General features: G+C 25.3%; 1 protein-coding gene across 7 annotated transcripts in view; it reads left to right on the top strand.

Annotated features, from left to right (window-relative positions):
* Positions 1 to 25,867, top strand: part of LOC124955028 (adenylate cyclase type 2) — a 48,778-nt gene that overhangs the window by 5,755 nt on the left and 17,156 nt on the right. For 5 of the 7 annotated variants that reach the window (XM_047508840.1, XM_047508839.1, XM_047508842.1 and 2 more), the window contains 3 exons: positions 17,293 to 17,459; positions 22,187 to 22,516; positions 25,336 to 25,530. In XM_047508840.1, the coding sequence (XP_047364796.1) occupies positions 17,293 to 17,459; positions 22,187 to 22,516; positions 25,336 to 25,530 (692 nt within the window). Of the gene's footprint in view, positions 1 to 16,673; positions 16,744 to 17,292; positions 17,460 to 22,186; positions 22,517 to 25,335; positions 25,531 to 25,867 lie in introns of all 7 variants that reach the window. The other 2 variants (XM_047508841.1, XM_047508843.1) reach the window with 2 other exon arrangements.

Genomic DNA, 25,867 nt, shown 5'->3' with positions numbered 1-25,867 from the left:
ATCTTTCTTCTTCTCCTTTTATCTTTTTTCTTTTCGTTGGTTTTTTTTTTTTTTTTTTTTTTTTTTTTTTTTTTTTTCTTTTCTCTTATTTCTTTTTTCTTTCTCTTCCTTCATTGAGGTTAGAAACGAATGGCAGTGAGAAAATTGATAAGAGTGTTGTGTAAGGATTAAAAATTTAATAATGGTTGACGATCAGTGAACACGATTATACGTTTATTTAGAAAAAAATTGATAAATTGTTAATATAATTGATAAAAGAATATAATAGAAATGATAGAAGTATCGTATAAGATAATTAACAAAATGTGAGAATTATTTTTCAAGATGGAGAATAAGATACATACATACGTATGTATATATTTTTAAGTTAACAAAAAAAAAAAAAAAAAAAAAAAAAAAAAATCCATATCATTTTCTTTTTTTCATAATTTCGTATATTAATTCAATTGCACGTCATAAATCATTTTTTTTCATCGTGAGAAAAAATAAAGAAAGAGAAAATAAAGAGAGAGAGAGAGAGAGAAAGAGAGAGAGAGAGAGAGAGAAATAAAATGAAATATGAGATGACGATACCATCTATCTATCTATTCTGGTAAGCGCCATCAAGAATACGATACTTTGTAATTAGTGAACTTGAACCACAGTTAAGGACAATTGAGATAGCTGACTTCTTTCACTGCATATATATATATATATATAATATATCTGAGATATATATCTGTCTGCCTTTCGTTATGGCAGAAAAGTTACTTCCTATGAATTACGATCGATACTCTAATTGCTGTTACTTCGCTATAGTTCGAAATCTATCTGGAATGTCTTTCTTTTTCTTCTTATCTTATACTTTTTCTTTTTCTTTTTTTCTTTTCTTTTCTTCTTTTTTGTTTTTTACTTTTCTTTTCTATTAACGAGATATATCTAATGAAGAAATTTATTATTTATAAAAGAAGAAAAAAATTATAACTCAAATAACTTCAAGCATATAATTGTTTTTACGATTAGAATGTCCAAAAAAAAAAAAAAAAACGGAAATATAAAGAATAGAGAAAGGAAATAAAAATTGAAAAGATTTAAATATGGCAATTTTTTTCAAGCAGTTCATTCACAAAATCAAAACAGAGAGAGAGAGAGAGGGAGAGAGAGAGAGAGAGAGAGACAGAGAGACAGAGATAGAAAGAGAAAGATTGGATAGTCCCTTCCGGCCAGTTTGAAAATAGTTTTTGCTGGCCATCAGCCAAACTCCACTGATCTCTTCCTGCGTATCATCCTCTTCGTTTCCGATAAATGTTTTCTCTTTACTGTTTTACTTACTATGTACTTATATATCTACTTGTACATATATGTATATATACATACATTTATACGTAGAAATATTTTCATTTTAATTAAACTATACAAATTATTAAAAGTTATTAATAATTGAAAAATAATTCTGTTTGTTTTTGTATGCGTATGCACTTTATATATTTTTCATTCATATTCGTAATATCAATGAATATATTATAATATATATTATAATAATATATAATATTTAATAATACTTTTATAAATAGAAATCAAGAAAATAATTTTTATTATTATCATCGTTATTATTATTACGATTAAAATATTTAATTCATAATAGTTTCTCAATAATAATAATAATAATTATTATTATTATTGTAATATCTGATTATATATATATATATATATATATATATATATTAATTATTGAAAAATATTATTATTATTATAATTATTATTACTGTTATTGTTATTGTTTTATAGTGGTCACAGTTTGTAAAATTACCGATATCACGTATAAAATTTATTAAGTGATTTTCTTTTCTTTTCTCTCTCTTTTTTCTCTCTCTTATTTTTTCTCTTTTCTTTTTCTCCCTCTTTTTTTTTCTCTCTCCTTTCTTTTTTCTTCTTTTTCCTCTTTCTATTTAATATTCTTTATGTACACAATTTAACCAGTAATTACTAGATTGAAATGATATACTCCGCGTAAATATGTATATGTACGTGTACATATAGACGCACCAACATGTTTTTCATTAGATTAGAGTGGTAAATATTATCCTTGGAGTTTTATGGATATTCAGGAAATAGAAGAGGTTTAAGAAAGGTGCAAACTGCAAATCCTTCTAGAAATTAACCTCACAGTACGTAAGCCGTCTGAAATAATATTGTAACACGTACACACACACACACGCACACACATAGATATTCACACATACTTAAATCTAGATTTACAGTGTTTTGAAGGATGTTAGAAAAAGAAATGAGTTTGCTCTTTCGTTTATCTCTCTCTCTCTCTCTCTCTCTCTCTCTCTCTCTCTCTCTCTCTCTCTCTCTCTCTCTCTCTCTTTCTCTCTCTCTTTTTTTTCTTTTTATTTTTTTTTTTTTTTTTTAAACATCACTCTTTGATATAATTTTTCTTTAAGAAATAATCAATATAAGATAAAGTAAAAAATAATAATTATATTATTCATTACACTATATTACACTTTTGATTCTTATTATATTATATTACTCTTTTTCGAGACTTATGTTAATTTTTTTTTCTCCCTTTTTCTTTTTATATCATTAAAAAGATTTCTAGGCTTATAAATGTACGATTTGAAAAAAGGAATCGATCTGAAAAATCTTGAGAAAGATTTAATTGATTTTTTTTAAATCATCTAAGAAATTTTAACTCATCCCTTATATAACAAAAAAACAATTAATATATATATAAAAATAATACATATATAATACATATATATATATATATATACAAATATAATGTTTTACGCAATATTATAATATATATATATATATATATATATATATATATATATAATATAATAATATATATTGTAAATATGAAAAAAGAAAAAAAGGTAGGACAAACATGCTCGAAAATAATATCGTTCTTTTGTATAATAAATATATATAATATATTTTATGTGAACTTAGATGGATATGCGTGAGTAAATAAAAACAGATATTCGTCCTTTCTGACCTAATTTCGAATTGAACTTGTAACTCACTACCACTCCCGTATCCTAGCGATCGGTCGAGCAAACGAACTAATTCTCTTCAATAATTCGTAGCCGATAGTTCAGTAACTATCGTGTACAACAGAATTTGTTTATGTTACATGTCTTCAATATATTTACTTAAATATTCGTCGTATATACTTATTTACATTCTAATTTATGTATGATCCCTAATTCTTTCGTTCTTTTATGTCTAACATGTCACGCGATATGTGCTCGTTAATCTTCTTCTCTCTCTTTCTCTCTTTATATTATATTATAGTTACGTGATATCTCATTTTTACAACTTTATTTTTTTCGATGACACGAAACTGATTTTTATCAAAAGCCAATTATTATTTTTTTCCTTTTCCTTTTATTTTCGAAAGGGAGATTATTTAAAAATTAAGTAATTTTTGTTATTTAATCGGTTTAATATTGCGTGTTCAATTATTTAATGGTAATAAGCCAGGGACCTGTTTCATCAATAGAAGGAATTAATGGAGGTGTTTAATTTGTCACTCTTTCGTTTTTTTTTTTTTTTTTTTTTTTTTTTGGTAGGTTTATCTTAAATCTATTTTTTTTTTAATCGATTAAATATCAAATACAAAGAAAGTATAGTAGGTGTTTTTTTTTTTTTTTTTTTTTTTTTTAGATTAATCAATCTAATCGCTTTCTAAACGATTGAATATTGAATTTAGTGTCTATGGAATAAGCGGAAAGATTTTATCGAGTACGGGGAGATTAATTCCTTCTTCCTTTTTTTTTTTTCTTTTATTTTTTTTCTTTTTTTTTTTTCATTTTTATCGAACGAATACAAAAGAACAATTTTGAATTAAATTGGATTCTTCTTTATCCTTTGTTTCTGCCATTTTGTTTTTTATATCCGTCTCTTTTCTCTCAAAGCAACCGCAATCATTTTTATGCTTTTTTTCTTTCTTTTTTATTAGCAATACTCCTTCACATGCATTTTCTATTATTCTGTTATTTTATTCAAGTAGTAAAAATATTCATCTCAGTTTTTATATTACCTTCTACTTCTCGCACGTTTTAAATTCTTATTTTTTTTTTTCTTCTTTTTTTTTTCCTATAAATATATTTGGAATTGTTTTCTGTGTGGAATATACATGTGTATATTTTTTTTTTCTCTCTCTCTCTCTCTCTCTCTCTCTTTTTTCTTTCCTTTCTTTTTTGATACAATTTAAAGTTTTAAGTGTTCACAGTGTTCATAAACATTTATTAAAACGAGAGATTCCATATACACTCATATATATATACATACAGATAGATAGATAGATAGATAGATAGATAGATAGATAAGTAGATAGATAGATAAGTAGATAGATAGATAGGTAAATAGATACATGTATATATTTTACATAGCAATTGTTTATTTTTTTGTAACGAAAATACAGAGAGAGAGAGAGAGAGAGAGAGAGAGAGAGAGAGAGAGAGAGAGAGAGAGAGAGAGAGAGAGAAATAAACAAGAGATCCTTCCGTTAGATTTGAGCTTCAACAAACAAATATCGCTCGTAGCAGTGTTATCATGTCAACGATTCTATAAATTTTCACTATTCCTCTCTCTCTCTCTCTCTTTCTCTCTCTCTCTTGTTTTCTCCCTTTCTCTCATCGAGAATATTATCGGGAAAATGTAGAGTTTATCTCAGTGATTTTATTGAAGTATCTTTGGTCTCGAACGTTTCGAATGAGGTCAGATACAAAAGCTCGTCACGAATAATCATATTCGCGAGGAGCTTAAAATGCGTGTACGCACGCATTCGTCGATCGATGGATGAGAGAATTTCATTATATTCAAGAGTTAGTTTACAAGAATATTTGTGTATGTGTGTCTATGTGTTTTGTGAGAGAGAGAGAGAGAGAGAGAGAGAAAAGGACGAGAAGGTCGATTATTTATCAGTAGTGTTTAGGATCCAAAATAAAATCAATCGTTCTAGATCATTGAGAAATTTGAAGTGTTAAATTATACATTATTTTATAGTAATACCCATTTTAGTTGCCATTTAAAAACTTTATTTAGATCGATGTTAGAGAGAAAGAGAGGAGAAAGACAAAAAAAAATGGACGAGAAAGTCGATTATTTATTAATAGTTTATATTATTTAGAATCGTAAATAAAATCTATTGTTTTAAATCGTTGGAAGATTTGAAATGTTAAAAAGTACGCCATTTTATAGAAGTGGCCATTTTTGTCGCCATTTGAGAATTGTGGTTAGATCGATGTAAATCCTGTATGTGTGTAAAGGATAGATAGAGAATGAGAGAGCAGAGATAGAGAGAGAGAAAGACGAAAAAGTCGGTTATTTATTAATAGTTTTTACGATCGAAAATAATATCTATCGTTCTAGATCGTTCGGAGATTTCAAATGTTAAAATATACGCCATTTTACATTAGTAGCTATTATCATCTCCATTTTACTCGTCATTTGAGAACATTATTTAATAGAGAACTCTTTGTAAACATTCACGTCTGAATATAAAGTTAATATTTATTAAAATAATTAAATTATTACTAAGAATTTATATTAATTTCTAACTATTTTAAACATATATATATATATATATATATATGTATATATATATATATATAATTAAAATAGTTAGAAATTAATATAAAAAAAATTATAGTTGTATTAAAAAATTTACATAGAAAGTATAGACCAAAGTATAAGACTTTTGGCATGTTTGTTATCTGTAATATTTTACAATGATAATACGTTTAGTTAAATACAAATATAAAAATGTCCATCAGAAAAAGAATTATACGATTTGAAATAACATTGAAATGTTTTAATTATACACTATTTTTCTTCTTTTTTTTTTGCTTTTTAACACATTTTGAACATTATACGTGTATACACTTTTAATGTACAGTATCGTTCAAAACTTTTTGAAAGAGGAGGATAATAGAAAATCTCTAGATGGGAATCAAAAGTTTTTAGATGATTGAAAAAAAAAAAAAAAATAATTTTCTTGAAACTTTTTATATTAATTTTCTTTTTTTTATTCTGTTTTTTTTTTCAAGCTGTAAACTACTTTTTTTTGTTTTATATTATGTAAAAAAGAAAGGTAAAGACTTAGCCTGTTTAGGGGAAAAAAATGTAATTGATTTTTCAAATCACGTAGAAACTTTTGGCCCATTTAAGGACTTCTAATTCAATCTGTATATACAAATGTATACATAAGTGTAATACATAAACAAATAAATTAATCATACTTTTTTACAATTAATCAAAAAAATATCGTTATATCTACATATAACAATAACGTGTATGTATATATAACGTACACATATGATTATATTCATATATACATGAACAGCAATGAAACTCGAAGGTTTTAATAAATAAATTTAATATTAATGTCGCAAGGTCCATTAGACGAAATGAATGAAGAACCGACTAAAACGATTTTCCAGATATTCCATCGAACTATAATAAATTCGTTCAACGTGCTATTAGGGGCAAACCACCTGTCGAAACGTATACTCCTCCTCTCTCTCTCTCTCTCTCTCTGTCTCTCTCTTCAACCAATCTATTATATATACGTGTGAGTGTATATACATACATACATACATACATACATACGTACATACATACATACATACATACATATATATATATATATATATAAATAGTGCACGGGCGCAAGTGTGTGTGTGTGTGTGTGTGTGTGTGTGTGTGTGTATGTCATAAAATCATAGGTTCGAATTTGTTACGCTAGAAAATGTTATACCCTTGCTTTTCGGTGATATGTCTTCTGAAACGTGCTTCGTTCTAAACGAGCCATTAAATTCGTCTTGTTCCTTTCCACGATTTTACGACAGACATTTAAAGTTGCTTCTCCTATCATATTTCTAATAAATTTCAACAAAATTTTACGATCAATCGAAATGTCTGGAAATAATTTGATTCAAATTTTGTTATTATCGTTGTTGTTGTTATTGTTGTTTTTTTTTTTTTTTTTTTTTTTTGTAAGGAACAATTTGGAACTACGGAGATTCTTTTATATATTTCATATTCATATATATATATATATATGGATATGAAATTTTACTAATCGAAACGATTTAGAAATATATTTTTTATTTTATTTTATTTTTATTTTTTTATTTTTTATTTTAATTTTCTTTTTATTTTTTTTATTTTTATTCTTTTTTTTTTTTTTTTGTAAGAAATAATTAGAAAGCATAGAGATTCTTTTGTTGGTTAGATATCTTTAAAGTTTTAATCTAATTCTATGTCAAACCATAATTTGTACGATCGAGGAGATTTCAATGTTGAAATGTTTTGTCAGGTCTTATGGGATAATTAGGAAAGCATAGAGATTTTCTTTTTTTTTCTTTTTTTTTTTTCTTTCTTTTTTCTTTAAAAATGTCAAACCTAATGAGATGTTTAGCCTTATTCTACGGTCGAATTTGACGGTAAATTAAGCGTACAGATGTGCGTCAGCTGTCAGTAACTTTACGAGCCAAAATTTTGATTAGTCATGAAATAAATTCGTTTTCTTCTTTCACTAAGTTTTCTCTTTTTTTTTTTTTTTAGTTTTCTATTTTTTTTCTTTTGTTTTTTTTTTTTTTCTTGTTTCTTATTTCTTTCTCGCGCATAACGACTTCCCTTTTTATTTCTTTTATGCTTTTCTTATAATGTTTTGTACGGAGGAAGAAAAAGAAGTAAAAGAGAAGAGAAGAAAAAAAAAGAAAAATAAAAAAAAAGAAAAAAAAAAGAAAAAGAAAAAAGGAAGAATCGACAGGTTTTGTCATAAGTACATAAATCATAAGGGAAAGGAAAAAGAAAAACTTGAGAAGAGCTCAAGAAAAAAAAAAAAAAAAAAAAAAAAAGACAGAAAGAAAGAAAGAAAAAAAAGGAAGGAAAGAAGAAATTGTTGTCAAAATATTTCAATAAGTTTTACGATTTGGCCGATAGAAGTCTTAAGAAAAATGCATATCAATTTTTGATTTTATTTATAACCTTTATACGATTCACGACACAGAGGACCGGACTTTATTGCAAACCGAGAGAGTTTATGGACTCGAGCGAGAGCTATTTTAAAAATAATGTACGTGCGACGTGGATAACGTAACTCCTTCGACGAAAATACATGTTCTAATGTGGATGGCTCGTTTCGTGGAAACTTCGATTTATTCTTTTGCAAGTTCATTTAAATGAACGTTTATTATACAAATACAAGAAGGACAATGTTATAGTTAATATTTATTAAATATATGAATGAATGATTATTTCATTAGTTGTCTCGATTGTTACAATTTTTATGTAATACTTTTGTTTTGTTCATATCCATCACTAACAATAGTTATTTCTTGTTTCTATTCTCGTTAATATCATTTTATTCGTACCCATTACTATCACTTGTTCGTATTCGATCTTTATCATTTTGTTCATACCCATCACTATCACTTGTTCGTTTTCGATCTTTATCATTTTCTTCGTACCCATTACTATCACTTTCTTATTCATACTCTTTACAATCATTTTCTTCATACCCATCACTACCACTTGTTCGTATTCGATCTTTATCATTCTTTTTGTACCTATCACTATCCACTTTCTTGTTTATACTCATTAAAATCATTTAGTTCTTACCCATCGGGGTAAACTTTTTCGTTCATTATTCATTACAATCATTACAGTTCTTACCCATCGCTACAACACTTCCTTGTTCATACTCATTACAATCATTCTTCTTATACACGTCACTACAATCTTGTTAATATATTGTTATTGTTATTACTTTCTTCGTACCCATCACTAGTACATCTCCATGCTGTTACCAACGTTACTGTAACTTTTCCATCAACACTTGTTATTACACTTCCTCTTTTTATAACCATCGCTCTTTACCTTCTTCTTCTTCTTCTTCTTCTTCTTCTTCTTCTTCTTCTCCTTCTTTTTTTCTTTTTTTCTCTCTCTTTTTTCTTTTTTTTCTCTCTTTTTTATATTATCTGCATCGTAAAACTCAGCAAGAGGTATTACGCGTGACTACTCCCTTGGAGATTCGCATTGTACAGCCATGAAATTTTACGGTCGCATAGAATGCGTTTACCAGAACGCGAATGTCTCGTTAGCTACGTTATTATTAATTTAAGTAGAAAAGGAAATTCCTGGTTAATGTTAGTACTCTCAACGACGGAAAATATCAAAGTAGAGGATGTTAACAACGTTGACCCAATAAAAAAGATTATTTCATTGAATCCCCCCTCCCCCTACCCCTCCCCCCCTCGCCCCCTCCTCCCCCGCGCTTTCTCCGTCTCGCCCTGCCCAACCCCGCCACACCCCACCCTACCCCACCCCGGAACTCGCCCCCTACCCCGTCTATTCGTTAGTTTCTCCACGAATCTTTTATCTCTTATTACTTTCATTCATTATTTCGTTGGATATCAACGAGTTATTTTCTTTTCGATATCGTATTATTCTCTTTAAATAATTATATATCTCGATATAATAATATTTAATTATTTTAATTGTGATTCTTAATTTTTTGTATTCCTTTTTTATTTTTTGCTTTTTCTTGTGTGTGTGTGTGTGTGTGTTTTTTTTTTTTCTTTTTCTTTTTTTCCCTTTCGAATTATGCGTAATAAGTTTTACACATGTAATTTATTGATAGATAAATAAATAGATAGTAAAATGATAGCAGATAGATAAGTAAATATGTTTAAATGGATATATGTTATTTAATAGATATAATTATTTATTTAATATATGATATAATATTATTTCTAATTAATTTTTATTAACTGTTCGTATTATTCTTTCTCGCGTTATATTATATGAAATATTATTGTAATTATATTTAATATATATATATATATATATATATATATATATATATATATATATATTATACATATATAATTTTTATTATATTACATTATATCAATAAAATATATGATAGATGATTTAAAAAATAATTTAATAATTATCTTAGATATTTATGATTTTTACAAAATATATTTTAGTTAAAAAAAAAAAATTATTATTACATTTTACTGGCAACAAAATCAAAATTTCTAGATATATATATATATATATATATATATATATATATATATATATATATATAATACGCTAATCTGTATAATAATTTATTAAGACTTTAAATAATACGAGTTTAGTTTCTCTTTTGTCTTTTTCTCTTTGTTTTTGTGCAAAGCCATATTTCTGAACATAAAATCTCATTCGTAATCTTGAACTTTTCTCTCTCTCTTTCTCTCTCTCTCTCTCTCTCTCTCTCTCTCTCTATTTTTCCTCTTGTCTCAAAATATAGCGTGAAATAAAGGCGTCTTTTATTTCCATACAAGTACACATAAGTACATACATATATTTCCATATAACTCAGACTTTTGCTCTTCTGGCGAATTTTTTTCGCGAAAAAAAAAAAAAAAAGAAAAAAGAAAAAAAAAAAGAGAGAAAAAGAAAAAAGGAAAGAAATATAGAGAGAAAGAAAGAAAGGAAGGGGAAAAAATTAGTATAAGAAAAAGAAAAAGAAAAGTAAATAAAAGACACTAGAAAAGAAATTAAGGAAAGAAACTAGAAAAGAAACTAGAAAAGAAACTAGAAAGAAACGTGAAGTTCTAACAATTTGCGAGTATCGATAGGATAGAGCAACAGGTATGAGACAATTGAATTTTGTCAAGCTTGTGTTGAATCCCTTTTCATTTTTGAACTTCTGTCATTTTGTTGAAAAAGTTTTTACTTTTTTTTTTTTTTTTTTTTTTTTTTTGAGAAAGGATACATTATTTCCTTTTGTCAATTCCTTTTGAAACATGAATATTCCGATGCTATCGCCTTTTATTGTATTTCATTCGCGTAAAAATGAATCGCATTCATTTAATTTTTTGTAGAAAATATTCTGTGTGAAAAAAAATATTTTGAAGGAAATCGATAAAAAATAATCCTTCGAATAGTATATACAAATAAACAAAAAAAAATATATATATATAATATATTTAATTTAAATTATATTTTATATATGAATTAATGATTATGTTAAAATTATAAATTTAGTAAATTTAATTTGATTTAACATATGAAAAATATATAATATGTATACTACACACATACACACAAATATTTATATATATATATATATATATATTTATATTTATTTATTTATATATTTAAAAAAAATAACAAAATAATAAAATTTAGATAATAAATAAAATTAGAAAAATCATTAGAGTATCGTTCGTATATTAGTACGTTTATATTCATTTCAATTATGCAAGAATTAATTTTTATCGGATATAATACAGGGTGATTCTAAAATTTCTGATAAAAATGACTTCGAAGATCACTTTTATTTTTTCTCTTTTCTTTTTTTTTTTTTTTCGGGAACTTTTTAGACTTTCGCTGTTTTAGGATATTAAAAAGAAAAAGAGAAAAAAAGGAAGAAAAAAAAAAGAAGAAGAAGAAGAAGAAGGAAAAATGGCAAGAAAAAGTCTGGAAAAAGTGTAAAATTAATCTTTAAAATCACTTAAGAACTTTTACGGAACAATCCCTCGACCACCACCCCCTCACTCATTTCTACTCACCCACATTTTCACCCCCAAATATTTTCACACTTATCTATCTTATTTGTCAGTATAGATATTTTTGTTTCATTGAATTGATAATAATACTAATACGTAAGTACTACGTAACTACTTACGTAGTTTCTATAATGTGATATCAAAACGATCGATTGATTCGTTAATTAACAATTTCACGTGTTAATTACGATTAGTATGATATATATAACATATCATTGCTATACATGTTATGTTAAAAAAATATATATTGAATAATGATAATAATAATAATAATAATAATACCACTTACGTATATTAATTCAACGATCGATCATTTCTTTAAATCAAATCGTTCGCTAATTAATCATTGTCTTTAGATTTTTTTAACATTCCCCCCCCCTTTTTTTTTTTTTTTTAAGAAAAAATCGTCAGACGCGTTACAAAACTTACGAGGGAGAAAAATTGCTTTTTATTTGTTAACAAGGGGATTGCAAAAAAAAAAAAAAAAAAAAGAAAAGAGGAAAAGAAGAAAAAAAATAGAAATCAAAAATTAAGTCGATTAAAAGGAATATTCATGGATAATAAAAAATTTAATATAAGATTATCACAGTCGGTAAAGTAGAATAATGATTGGATAACATTTTTAATTTTAATTCTTAAAATTTCTAATTTTTTTCTTCTTTTCTTTTTTTTTTTTTTTTTTTTTTTTTTTTTTTTTTTGTTTGAGTTTATCATCCATATAATCACAGCTTCAACAGTTGTAATAGAAATAATAAATTACGGTTGCACTTAATTTCTAAGATTATCGATTATCTGGAAATAATATTAATGTAAAAAAAGGAAGAAAAAAAAAGAAAAAAGAAAAAATCTTGTAACAAAAATAACAGATTAAAATTATGATTCATTTCTGATCATTGACCAGATCACATTGATGATCTAAAGAGAACATTTATATATATATATATATATATATATATATATATATATATATATATATATGTATATATAAAAAGATTATAACAAAAGAATAAAAGTATAGAAACAGAATAGTATTTTATTTCTAAACATTCATCGTATTATCAATGAGTTGAAGATAATACACACACACACACACATATATATATATATGTATATAATAAAAAAAGAAACCAGAACAGAAATGTATTACATAAAAATATATAAGAGGAATAAAAATAGCTATTTGCACACGCGATAATTAGATTAACTAGGCATACTTTTAGATCATTGGACAATTAGCGACATTGACCGTCGTCATCATTGTCGTAGTTATTGTCTTTACAGTCGTTATCTGGGCAAGACTGATATTCATTAGCCGATTAGACTTACTCGTTTATTCGGCTACAATTACGTTAACGCATTTTTGAAAATGACTGGACATCATGGACATCTTTAAAATCCTCCAATTATTATTATTATTATTATTTTTATTATTATTATTATTATTATTATTATTATTATTATTATTATTTTATTATATTTTATTTTTCTTTTTATATTTTTTTTTTTTATTCTTTACAAGACAAATCAGTACACTTAAAAAAAAAGAAAAAAAGAAAAAAAAATGAAGAGAAACGAAAAGAAAAAAAAATATTCGACGATAACAATTATTTGAACGAAAATTTAACGAAATTTAATTTTATATAAAGAGAATATTATATATGTATATAATATTTATTTACTTATAATCAAGTTAAAAAGCGAGTCAATGTATACGATAAACAATATATATTTGGATTAACGAAACAGGAAATCAAATTTCTACTCGTTTAAGTTTCGCTAATTAATATTATTGAAGTTGGTTCTATATTATGGTACTGACATAATCTATGAAATAGTAATGTATGAACGACATCGATACATACCTGTCGGATAATTTAAATCAATTTTTCCCATTAAGAGAACGACGATTATTAACAAAGATTAATCAAACGCGAGAGAGAGAGAGAGAGAGAGAGAGAGAGAGAGAGAGAGAGAGAGAGAGAGAGAGAGAGAGAGAGAGAGAGAGAGAGAGAGAGAGAGATTCAATTAATTTCTTTTTCGGTACGATCTTCGTTTTTTTTCTTTTTTTGAGAAATATAAAAGAAATTACTTTTGAAAAATTAACCAATCGAAATGGACAAATTCGACTGATCTTATTTCATACGATATATCGCTGGGAGTCTTTCGAATTATTTAATATAATCTTTATTTCGTCTTATTACAAAATTTCAAAATGGCCGCTATTTATTTCGAAACATTTTTAAAACGATATTTTAAATTAATTGTCACGTTTTGGATCGATGATTAATAGGAAAGGAACAAAAAAAGAAAAAAGAAAAAATAAAACAACTGTCAGTATTTTGACGAAAATATTTGTGAATATAAACAATTATTAAAAATGGACAGTCAATATTTATAATACAATAAATCCAGACGTTATCAACCCACTACATTGTTCATAATTGATCGCTTCTATTACGTACTAATATTTTATATTATAAAAAAAAAAAAAATATTACTAAAAATTTTCATATATAACGATTATTTATTATGTTTTTACCGAAATACTTATCGTTAATTAATAAAAATATTTATTCGTCGAATAAATCGAAATATTTCAAAATAAATATGAAGAACATATATCATCGTAATTTTCAATGATGCTCAAGGAATGATAAGGAATTATACGAATTAGATCGATCAATGAAGAAAAGGAAGGAAAAAAAGAAAGAAAATAAATAAATAAATAAAAAAAGAAAAACAAAGCAAAACGAGAAAACTAAACTGAATAAAAAGAAAAGTAAATAACCAAACAAAACTAATTTATAAAATTTTCTGTGATCAAATTAGTACAATGGAATTATTCATTAGTGAATGTTCGATATTCGTGGTATCGGGGATATGGGTTCGCGAAAGATTTTGTTCGATGTTCTTCAAATTTTTCGTTCGGTATTTCGTTCGTTCGTTCGTTCGTTCGATTTAGTTCGTTTTAGTTCGTTCGACGAAGAGAGACTCTTGATAGGAAACTCTTGGGGATCGAAAAAAAAAAAAAAACAAATTTATAGGATTTTCCTATGGTCACTGAGTCCGATATGGAATTATTTATTAGTAGTAGTATTAGTGGCATCAAAATCGGATTGCAGAGGATCTTGTTTGGTGTTATCAAATTTTTTCCTGCCATATACGAGTTAGTTAAATACGAAAAAGATTTCAATGGGAAATTTTTGTGATAACAAAAAAAAAAAAAAGAAAAAGAAAAGAAAAAAAAAGAAAGAAAAAAGAAATAAAATAAAATAAAATAAAATAAAATAAGAGAGAGAGAGAGAGACAGAGAGAGAGAGAGAGAGAGAGAGAAAGAGATAAATAAATATAAAAAAGAAAAAAGAAAAAAAAAAACGAACGAACGAAGGAACAAAATAAATTTATACGATTTTTTGTCGGGTCAAATCGATACGACGGAATTATTCATTAAAATTCTTAAAGGGGTAAAAAAGAAAAAGGAGAAAGAAAATGTGAAAAAGATAAAGAGGAAGAAAGAAAGAAAAAAAAAAAAAAATAAATGAACGAATGAAAATAAAAAGAAGAAGCAAAACAAACAAATTTATATGGGTTTTTATTATGATCATACAATATTCATTCATTAATATGTTAATGGGCGTCAGAATATGCGAATATGCGAAAGATCCTGATCGATATCACATCGATATTGTACGATCCCTCCCTCTAAATCCTCAATGAAGGAGGAGCTCAGTATGTTCATAGCCCATTGTTTGTGTATGTATATATAATATCTGGTTCAAGGTTAAACGTTTCTGTGTTAAATTTCTCAGGCTCTCGTCATGATTATCAATGGTTTTTTTCTTTTTTTTTTTTTTTCTTTTTTCTTTTTTCTCTCGAAACTCGCATCTGCAAGTGACTCATCATCGTTTAAAATGTCCCGTAAAAAAAAGAAAAGGAAAAAAAAAGAAGAAGAAGAAGAAAAAAGAAAACACTCATCCCCGTTACACGAGTTGCACGTATTTTTACGTATTATTGCTACCGACATTTTTTTCCCTCCCTCTCTCCCCATCAAGTTGTGTCGGTCGTGCTTCTTTTTTGGTGGAGTGGCGGAACGGAGCGGGGGGAGTATTTTTAGATGAGAAAAATCGTACTGTATCCATTAAAATGCGAACTTTTACGCACTTTATCAAGACTAGCATATAATTTTCTTCTTACTTGAAGAATCATGCAAAAAATCGATCTAAACTTGTTAAAAGAAAATATTCTTTAGAAGTTGTTGTCATATTCGATGACAATTGGAACGTAAAGCCATGTAACTCGGTCGAGTTTTATTTCCGCATAAAAAAAAAAAAAAGAAAAACAAAAAAAGAAAAAAAGAAGAGAAAAGAAAAAGAAAGAGAAAGTAATGAAAATGAACAAAAGGTGAAACGAAAAATGAAAAATGAAAGAAACGATATTAGAGTTACGAGTGTTAAAAACATCGAAACCCAACGAAATCTATATCAAATAAAATAGTTCGTATAGGTTTTTTTTTTCTTTCTTTTTCTTTTTTTTTTTTTTTTTGGATTTGTTTGTAGGATTTATTTATTGGCTCCGCGTTGATAGACGATTTTTTTTTTATTTTTTAAATAAGGAGAAAAAAAAAGAAAAAAGAAAAAAGGAATAACGGAAAAAAAATGGGGAGAAAAAAATACGAGAATAATAAAAAAAGATTTTTTTTTACGACGAGATTTGAATTAGTATTTTTTAGTGCACCCACTGAAAGTACCTTTAGATACGCTTGAAAGGTACTCTTGTTTATTTTTTTTTTTTTTCAATTTCTTTTTTTTTTTTTTTTTTTTTTTTTTTTTTTTTTTTTTTTTTTTTCTTTAAATAAAACAACTTCGTTATTTTTGAAACTTAATTAATCAACGTAATAGTTAATCGAAAATATGTTAATTTAATTATTTATAAACGTCCTACGGTACTCTCTCTCTTTCTCTCTCTCTCTCTCTCTCTCTCTCTCTCTCTTTCTTTCTCTCTCTCTATCTTTCTCTTTATCTTTCTTTCTCTTTCTTTCTCGATAAATGTCAATAATATTCTCGTCGATCAATTCAATTTTAGACACCCTGTATATTTAATTAGATATCGTTCACGATTGAGTCAAGGTGCAAAGGGCCCAATTGAATTTAGTACGATGCTGAACGTTTAAAAGGTAAAATGAGAAATTATAAGGAAATAGGAAAATTTTTCTTTCTCTCTCTCTCTCTCTCTCTCTCTCTCTCTCTCTCTCTCTCTCTCTCTCTTTCGCTCGCTCGCTCTCTCTCACTCGCCCTCTCTTTCTTTTAAAAAGAGAAGAAGTTCTATTAACAAAAGGAAATATATTTTTTATAATTTTTTTTTTTATTTTAAACTCATTACTATTGGGTATACATCATTTCATTGTAATTTTATTAATTAATATATACAATTAAGATGATGGATTTGGACCAATTGGGAATGCTTGAATTATTTTCAAAATTTTATTAACATGTACGAGAACTTGATCATTAAAATTGTTCTTTTTTTTTCTTTTTTGGTTTGTTTGTTTGTTTGGTTTCTTTTTCCTTTTTTTTTTTTTTCTTTTTTCTTTTTTCCTTTTTTAACGCGAGAAAAGAAGAAGCATTTTGTTTTTGTTCTTTTTTCTTTTTTTTTCGTTCTGTTTCGTTTCGTTTCGTACGAATGTATTTTTATTAATATATTTGTAAAATTTATTTTTTTCCAGAAAATCCAACTGGTATAACGAACGACGAGAGCGGAGTTGAACAGCTTCAAATACTTCGTGACAAATATGAAGGAAAATTGACCACTTCTCTTTACACGGGAACGCTCTTTGTTGCCTCGGTAGCTTCGATATTAGCACTTGGTGCCATTTGTTTGACGAACTATCAGGTCGGTCCTTTATAATTTTTTAATTTTTATTCGAACCAACACTCACATTGTATTAAAATATAATTATCCAGATGTATACATATACATAGATATATATATATATATATATATATATATATATATATATATATATATATATATGTACATATATATAATATATATAATATATATAAATAATATTTATATATGTATGTAAAATATAAAAATATAAATAATATTATATATATATATATATATATATATATATATGCGTGTGTATGTGTGTGTAGAAGAAATATTTGATTCTAATTTTTTTTATTATTATTATTAAAAAGAATTATTTATTAAAAATCATATTGAGTATCTCCATTAACAATTTGCTATTTCTATAATTGACAAATTAAAAATATTGTTCTTTTTTTATTTCGATTTATATCCAATTTATTATTACAATAATATCTTTTTTTTTTTTTTTTTTTTCTTTTATTTTATTACTATCAATTTATTATTTTTATTAAAAGTCGGATTATCTTTCCATTAATCAAATTAATAAATTAATAAACAAAATATTAAATTCGTACAACGTAACAAAGAATAAAGAAAAGAAAATCTCTTTTCTCATTTTTTTTTATTTGATTTGATTTGATTTTTTTTTTTTTCAATTTCAATTACGCATAACAATAATTCGCATGTTAACGATATTAAAATTATCATATATCGGTAATAATAAACAATAATAATAAACAATTGAAATTATTTTTATCATCGAACGAATCTCAGGACGGATGTTTGAATATTGTTCCTTCTTTTTTTTTTTTTTTTTTTTTTTTTTTTTTGATTTTAATTCTTCGATATTTGTCTCTTAGGCATTTCTCACGATTTGGCGTTAAACTGAACTCCCATCGTAATCGATAATTAATCTTTGTCGAAATTAACAAACACACCTAAGGATCGAATATTTAGGATAGTAAACTCTGTTAACACGTTCACGGTTCTCCAATAACAAACGTGGACCATGTGAACGATCGATGGCATAGTTTCGATACATAGAACCGACAAAACACACGTGAAGTGAATTTCTAATAGAATTCTCTAAACAGTCGTACGGTTCTTTTTTTTTCTTTCTTTTTTTTTTTTCAAAAAGCGTCGGTATGTTGATTGCGAAGAGAGAGAGAGAGAGAGAGAGAGAGAGAGAGAGAGAGAGAGAGAGGTGTTAAAAAGAAAAACAAGAAAAAAAAAAACAAATACCTAGAAAATAAAAAAAAAAAAACAAATAGAAATAACTATTGACTTTGTTGATGAAAAATAAAGATCATCGTATATTCGAAATAAAAATAAAAATAAAAATAAAAATAAAAATAATAACAAGAAAAGAATAAAATAAATTTGTTATGAATACGCTGAAATAAAAAATAATTCTTCTTTTTTTAATACAAGTACAAATATTTATATTATTGTTTAAGTGTATATTAAAAAAAAAATATATATATAAAACATTTAAAACGTTATAAATTTTTTATTACAATTTATACAAACTATTTGATAATCTTCGTCGTCGTACATTTGAATTAAAATTTGTATTTATTTTCATTTAAAATAATACCAAAAGTATTATACTCGTTGAAAATATAAATATATAATTTTAAGCTTTCGTGAAATAAAATTTGCATTTAACCAAAGAACGATCGAGCAATTCATATTACGTCAGAAGTAAACAAGACGCTCGTTGCAACCACACTGATTCTCACTTATGAACATCCTTCTTTTTCTTTTTTCTACTTTTTCTCCCTTTTTCTCTTCTCGTTCTTCTTTTTTTTTCTTTTCTTTTCTCTTTTTTTTTTTTTTTTTTTTTTTTTATATTTGCAAACGGCTCTTTCAACTCGCAACGTTGCAGTCTCTTCAAGTTAATATCAGCAACTCTATAGGTACATATTATATATGTATATATATATATACATATATATATATATGTAGTATGTATGTATAGAGCGGTTGACTATCGTTAAACAATACTAGTTTTGTCTTTTATATTATCCGCCATCATTTCCAAACGGAACACATTGTCAAAGGGACTGCTTACGATATTTTATTGTGAAAAAAAAAGAAAAAGGAACACAAAAAAAATACTATAAAATAAAATGGGCGAGATGCATACTCTCTTCTATATCGTTTAATTCCTTGTTTCTTAAAAAAAAAAAAAAAAAAAAAAAAACGAACAAACAAACAAACAAAGTTAATTTACATGTATCATATATTTGACGATATATACGAGTTTATATGTATTTGTTATTGTTTTTTTTTTTTTCTTTTTTTTTTTGTTTTCTTTTTAATTTTTTAATTTTTCTAAATTACAACAAGCTTTATTAGAAAAGTTTAAAAAGTCTAACATAACCTAATCTCTATATTTAAACAATAAGATATGATAATAATTTAATTAAGTTTGTCATAGTTTAATTATAATAAAAGTTAATAATAATATTAAATTAATTAATTAATAATTTTTTATTTATAATCAATAAATCATTATTTTAATTATTTAATTTATTTTATTCGTATTATGTATTTAATATAATTGATAAATCGTATGATAAGCTTTTTTAAAATGATTACAAAACGTAACGAATACTTTTGTAAGATAATGAATTACTACTAATTATTTTATATATTAAATTGTTATTAATTATTTTAATTTAATATTTATTTTTATATAATAAATTGCAAGAAAGCATTAATCCAATTTCTCTTTTTAAATAATAATTTATCAGCTTGTTCTATTTTACTTTTCTATAAATAATAAATAAAAAATCTTATCTTATACTTTTGTTGAATAAAAAAAATATCGAACTATACTAATCTCTAGTTTTAATTAATAAATTACAGTTAGAAAGAAAGCCGATCAATCTTCTCTTTATGTTCTTTCATTCCTTCTTTCGTTTTTTTTTTCATCTTCTTTTTCTTCTTTCCTTTTATAATTTTTACGTAAGAAATGAAAATAAGTTATCCATCGTACTTCAGAATTCTTTATTATTCCACAATTCTTTGTTAATATAACGCACGTTAAAGAAAATTAGCAATTTAAATTTACAACCCTATTGTTACCATTCCACCCACTGTGTGTGAACCCTTATCAGGACGAAATCGGTCAGTTGCCATGGGATTTATTACCTTTTCAAAACTTCATTCTAGAAACCATAATCGTTCCTCATCAAGCTCGTTAATGCTTTAACATGTTCGTTTTCTTTTTTATATATTTCCTTTTATATAATCTCAAAATAATTGAACAGGATAAATTTATTCGTATAATTCCAATACTTAATGGTCGATATTGAAATGAATTATTGCGTCGTTGATTACGGTACGATGTAATAATTGAGTTACATACATACTCGTACATGCATATATATATATATAATAATAATAATAATAATAATAATAATAATAATAATAATAATAATATAATAATTATATCAGTTCTAAGTAAAAATTTAAAAAATGGCGATTTTTATCAATTTATAGTTAATAATTAAAAACAGTTGACCTTTACATATATATTCTTTTGTTTGTTATTAATTAAAACTTTATATTAAATTTTTAATCTAATCTATCTTTATATACATACATATGTCTATGTATATCGCGTACAAGGTGATTCAATAATAATAATCATTAAAAAATTATAATTATTATAAAGTTATGTTGGTAATAAAACATTGTTAATATTGTACATATGTTATATATATATATATATATATATATATATATATATATATATATATATATGTATACGGAGTGCCTCGATAATTATATCCCTTTAAAGTTAAAATGAAAAAAGAAGAAAAATGTCGATTTTTTTTATTAATTTACATTACTAATTAAACACGATTTATATTTACGAGTATATTATTATTCGTTCAATTAAAATTTTATTATAAATTTTTGATAGAATTTGCTGATTTTGAAAAGAATTGTATCGGGTATATTTCTTTGAAAGATATATACACATAAACCGTATGTTAAAACGAACCAATCGATTTGCAGTTGATCGTAATGTGGAAATGATGAAAATGTCGGATCGTTTATTAATATTCGATGTAATGCGCGAAGAGACACGTTTGAAAGCTTTATCGCGACGTACATTCTTTTATTCCATAAAACAATGTTTGAAAATGAATACGAAATGATAGAGGGAAAAAAAAAAAAAGAAAAAGGAAAAAGAAGACCAAAAAAAAAAATGCATCAGAATTAATATCATTTTTTATTTTATAATTTATTTTCACGAAGCGACATCAATTTTCATTATGATCAGGAAAAACTTCATTGAAATTAATTTAATGATGATGAATTAAAAGTACGTTGCAAATTTTTCTAATATTTAAATATAAAAAGTAAATAGGAGAAAATAAAAATATTACGTATATAAGATAGTAAATAAAAGAAAAAGAAAAGTATAGAATTGAAAATGTTAAATATAAAAAGAAATTAAATTAAACAAATAGAAAATATCAGATATGCGTAAATGAAGCTATAATATAATTGAATAAAAATTACATGAAAATTATATGATAAAAAAGGTTTCTTTTTTTTTCTTTTTTTTTTCTTTTTTTTTTTTTTAATTTACTACAAAAATAAATCCAGTAAATTTTTATATATTAATCGATATAACAAACATGTGAATATAAACGATGTATGATTCTACGTACAAATTCGACATTAATTCAACTATCTAAATATTATATTTCAATTTTCAGGATATCTCTCACATTGTATTACCAATATCAACATTATCAGTGATGCTAGTCTCATCATTGAGTCTATTGGTCGTCTCACAATTACCTTCTACGTTAACATCAATAAGAACGAGATTTCTCGTGGGACAACTATCATCTGTGATCCTTGGATTTGGTATCCTTATACTTGGCGGTACTATTCCAATGTTTGCTTGCATCCTTTCGATTACGGCAGCCCTACCAAGGATTAAAAGACTCAGACCAACTATAGGTCCTTTTATCCTAGCTATTATGCATGTGGGACAGAGATTTATCTTTGAAAAAGAATTGGTCGATTACAAATTAAGTCAAGTGAGTCTTTTATATATTTCTATATATTTTATTATGGATAAATATTATGTATAAATATTACATATATTTATTATATATATATATATATATATATTTATATTTATATTTATATTTATATTTATAATAATCATTACAATATATATATATATACACATGTATAAAGAGCAAAGATGAAACAAAACAAAACAAAACAAAAATTACAAAAAGAAAAAAAAAGAAAAAAAAAAAGAAAATATTTTACTTCAACTTTTTAAATATCTTTTTTTAATCAGTATTATTTTTTTTCTTCGCTTACTCATTAATTTTTATTATCATTTCAATGATTGTACATAGAACATCAATATTGTGATTTAATAATTTTCCTTTTACTACTTTATCTTCTAAATTTCACTTTCCTTGGATCTCTCTAATCCTAAGGCTAATTCGTTTGACACCATTCACTATCTTTATCGAGTCAATAAATTTACCCCTTTTCTCTCTCTCTCTCTCTAATTCTTTCTCTCTCTCTCTCTCTCTCTCTTTCTCTCTTTCTCTCTCTTCATCCCTCCCTCTTTCTATTGACTTTCATTGCATTTGACACGTTTCTCTCTCTTTCTTTCTCTTTCTATTTTTCTATCAAGAACACTTTTCTCAATAACTTCAGAAATTCCGTTCTCTCTCTTTCTCTCTCTCTCTCTCTCTCTCTCTCTCTCTCTTTCTTTCCACTCAATGTATATTTCTTGATATACAGATATGCCATATAAAAAAAAAAAATATAAAGATAAATTGATATTTCGTCTATCACATATTAATAAATATGTCGAACATGAAAAATATTCGTTGTATGTTCCTCAACTGAATGAGAGAGAGAGAGAGGAGAGAGAGAGAGAGAGAGAGAGAGAGAGAGAGAGAGAGAGAGAGAAATAGAGAAGCTTTCCATTTACTGCCCATCTCGCTATTTCTTTGTGAATAAGAAAGATCAATAAAATCCTTCGTCCGTGTCAATAAAATCCTTCAAGATCAAACTTGGATTGAGTAAGATTGCAAATAGATACTAGTTTCTATGTATTGCATCTACATGTATGTGTGTGTGTGTGTATACATATATGTGTGTGTTTGTCTGTATGTGTGTACAAGACGGTTCTTTTATCTCAAAGAAACCTTCGATTTAAAGTTTCACAATTTCCAAGCTAATCAATCATCTAGCTTCTCCAACTTTTATATATATATATATATATATATATATATATATATATATATATGTATATATATATGTATATATATGTATGAATTTTCAAATTATTAATTATATATGTATATATATATATATATATATATATATATATATATATATATATAAATAATAGAGAGAGAGAAAGTTATGAAAAAATTAAAAATTTTTATTTTAATATTTTCTATATATGTGTTATAATTATTTTATTATTTTAGTTGTTTTAAGAAAATAGTATATTATTATTATTATTATTATTATTATTATTATTATTATTATTATTATTATTATTATTATTATTATTATTATTATTATTATTATTATAATCATCATCTATTACAAACTATATATATATATATATAAAAAGAATTATTAAAATCGATGAAAAAGTTCTCTGATATAATTTGAATTCATTTAATCGAAAATAAATGGAAAAACTTGTTTGAAAACAGATAATTATTGAAGAAAAAATTGGATTAGTTATTTATTCAATGTGAATTAACATGATCTGGTATGATTTTTGTCTAAATAAGTAATAACCAATCTAAGTTGAGATCAGAAAGTTATTAAAAGAAACATCGTTGTCCTTTACGCGGTAGCAAAGATAAACATCCATTGGGTATTTATATGCCATGATTAATCCAGATAGGAAGAGAGTACGTAAACCTAATTATGTAAACATTGTTTCTACCGAATGTATGTACCAACAGTGATGATGGTGGTGGTGATGATGGTGGTAATGGTGGGGGTGTTAAGGACGAGGGTGGGGGTAGGTATGGTACATTGAGCTAACAAACGTGAGTTCTCTGGCAATTTTAAGCAATACTCGTAATACGTTCAAATGATACGTAAATCTAGTACTATAGCATATGTATAAAATATATTTCAGTAATATAAAGATCTATACTTGGTTCAGGTACACAGACACACACACACACACACACACGCGCACATACACATAGTCATACACATGCATTTTCATTATCAATTATAATTGAGGTAGGAATAATGTTTAATTTGTTTCTTTTTATATAAATTAATTTTCAATCAAATAAATGCGACTGTTTCAGAGAAATAGAAAGAGAGAGAGAGAGAGAGAGAGAGAGAGAGAGAAAAAGAAAGAAAGATTTGTCTATTATATGTATTATTTATTATAATTATTATAATTATTTCAAAATATTCGAAATATATAGTATCAGAAAAGGAATTAGGAAATAAATTGAAGTAAGTCTTAATTATATTATCGATAATTAATTAAATTTTAATTCGGGAATAATTGATTTTTGAAATTGTGTTTGTGGGCGAAGTGTTTGGGTATTTAACAAAATTTCAGATTATTAAAATGAAAAAAAAAAATATCTTTCCTTTTTTTTTCTTTCCACATTTTTGTTATGATTTTGTTGCAATTATTATGAAAAAAGTAATTGAATCTAATTATAAAATTATCATGAAAATTTATTGAATTTAAGATAATGAAAATGAATATTTTCAATAAATTTTGTATCATTGTAATTGTAATAATTAATATATTATTTTACAATCATCATTATTATTACTATTATTATTATTATTATTATTAAATTATTATCATTATTATTATATTAAACAGATAATAAGCGAGGCTATATTGATGTTCACTGCGATCCTGGCAGGACTTTACTACAGGATTCTTACAGCAACGGCACATCAAAGGACCTTCGCTGGTACGAAAACGGTGATCGAGTCTCGGATAAAATTAGAATGCGAAAGAGAACAGCAGGAACAATTATTGCTAAGCGTTATTCCGGCCTACATAGCAGCAGAGGTAAAAGAACAGATGATACTTACGAATATTCTCTCTACAGAAATAGCCGAAAGAAAATCAAACGAAATGAATCTAAATGAAATCAAACGAAATCAAACGAAATCAAACGAAATCAAACGAAACGATAAATTGATTAAAAATTTCGATAAAATATATATATATATATATATATTATTTTGTTTATCTGATAAAAGAATTTTTTTCTTTTTAATTTATTTTATAATACAAATTGATGAAAATTATTGCATATCGTATTCGATTAACATTATAGCGAATAAAATTGATTTTTATTGGGTAGTCGAATTTTTAAATGATTTTTCAAATTGATTAATCTTTT

Source organism: Vespa velutina, chromosome 17 (assembly GCF_912470025.1).
Source record: "Vespa velutina chromosome 17, iVesVel2.1, whole genome shotgun sequence".
NCBI lineage: Eukaryota > Metazoa > Arthropoda > Insecta > Hymenoptera > Vespidae > Vespa > Vespa velutina.
This window is presented reverse-complemented; position numbering and strand designations above follow the sequence as displayed.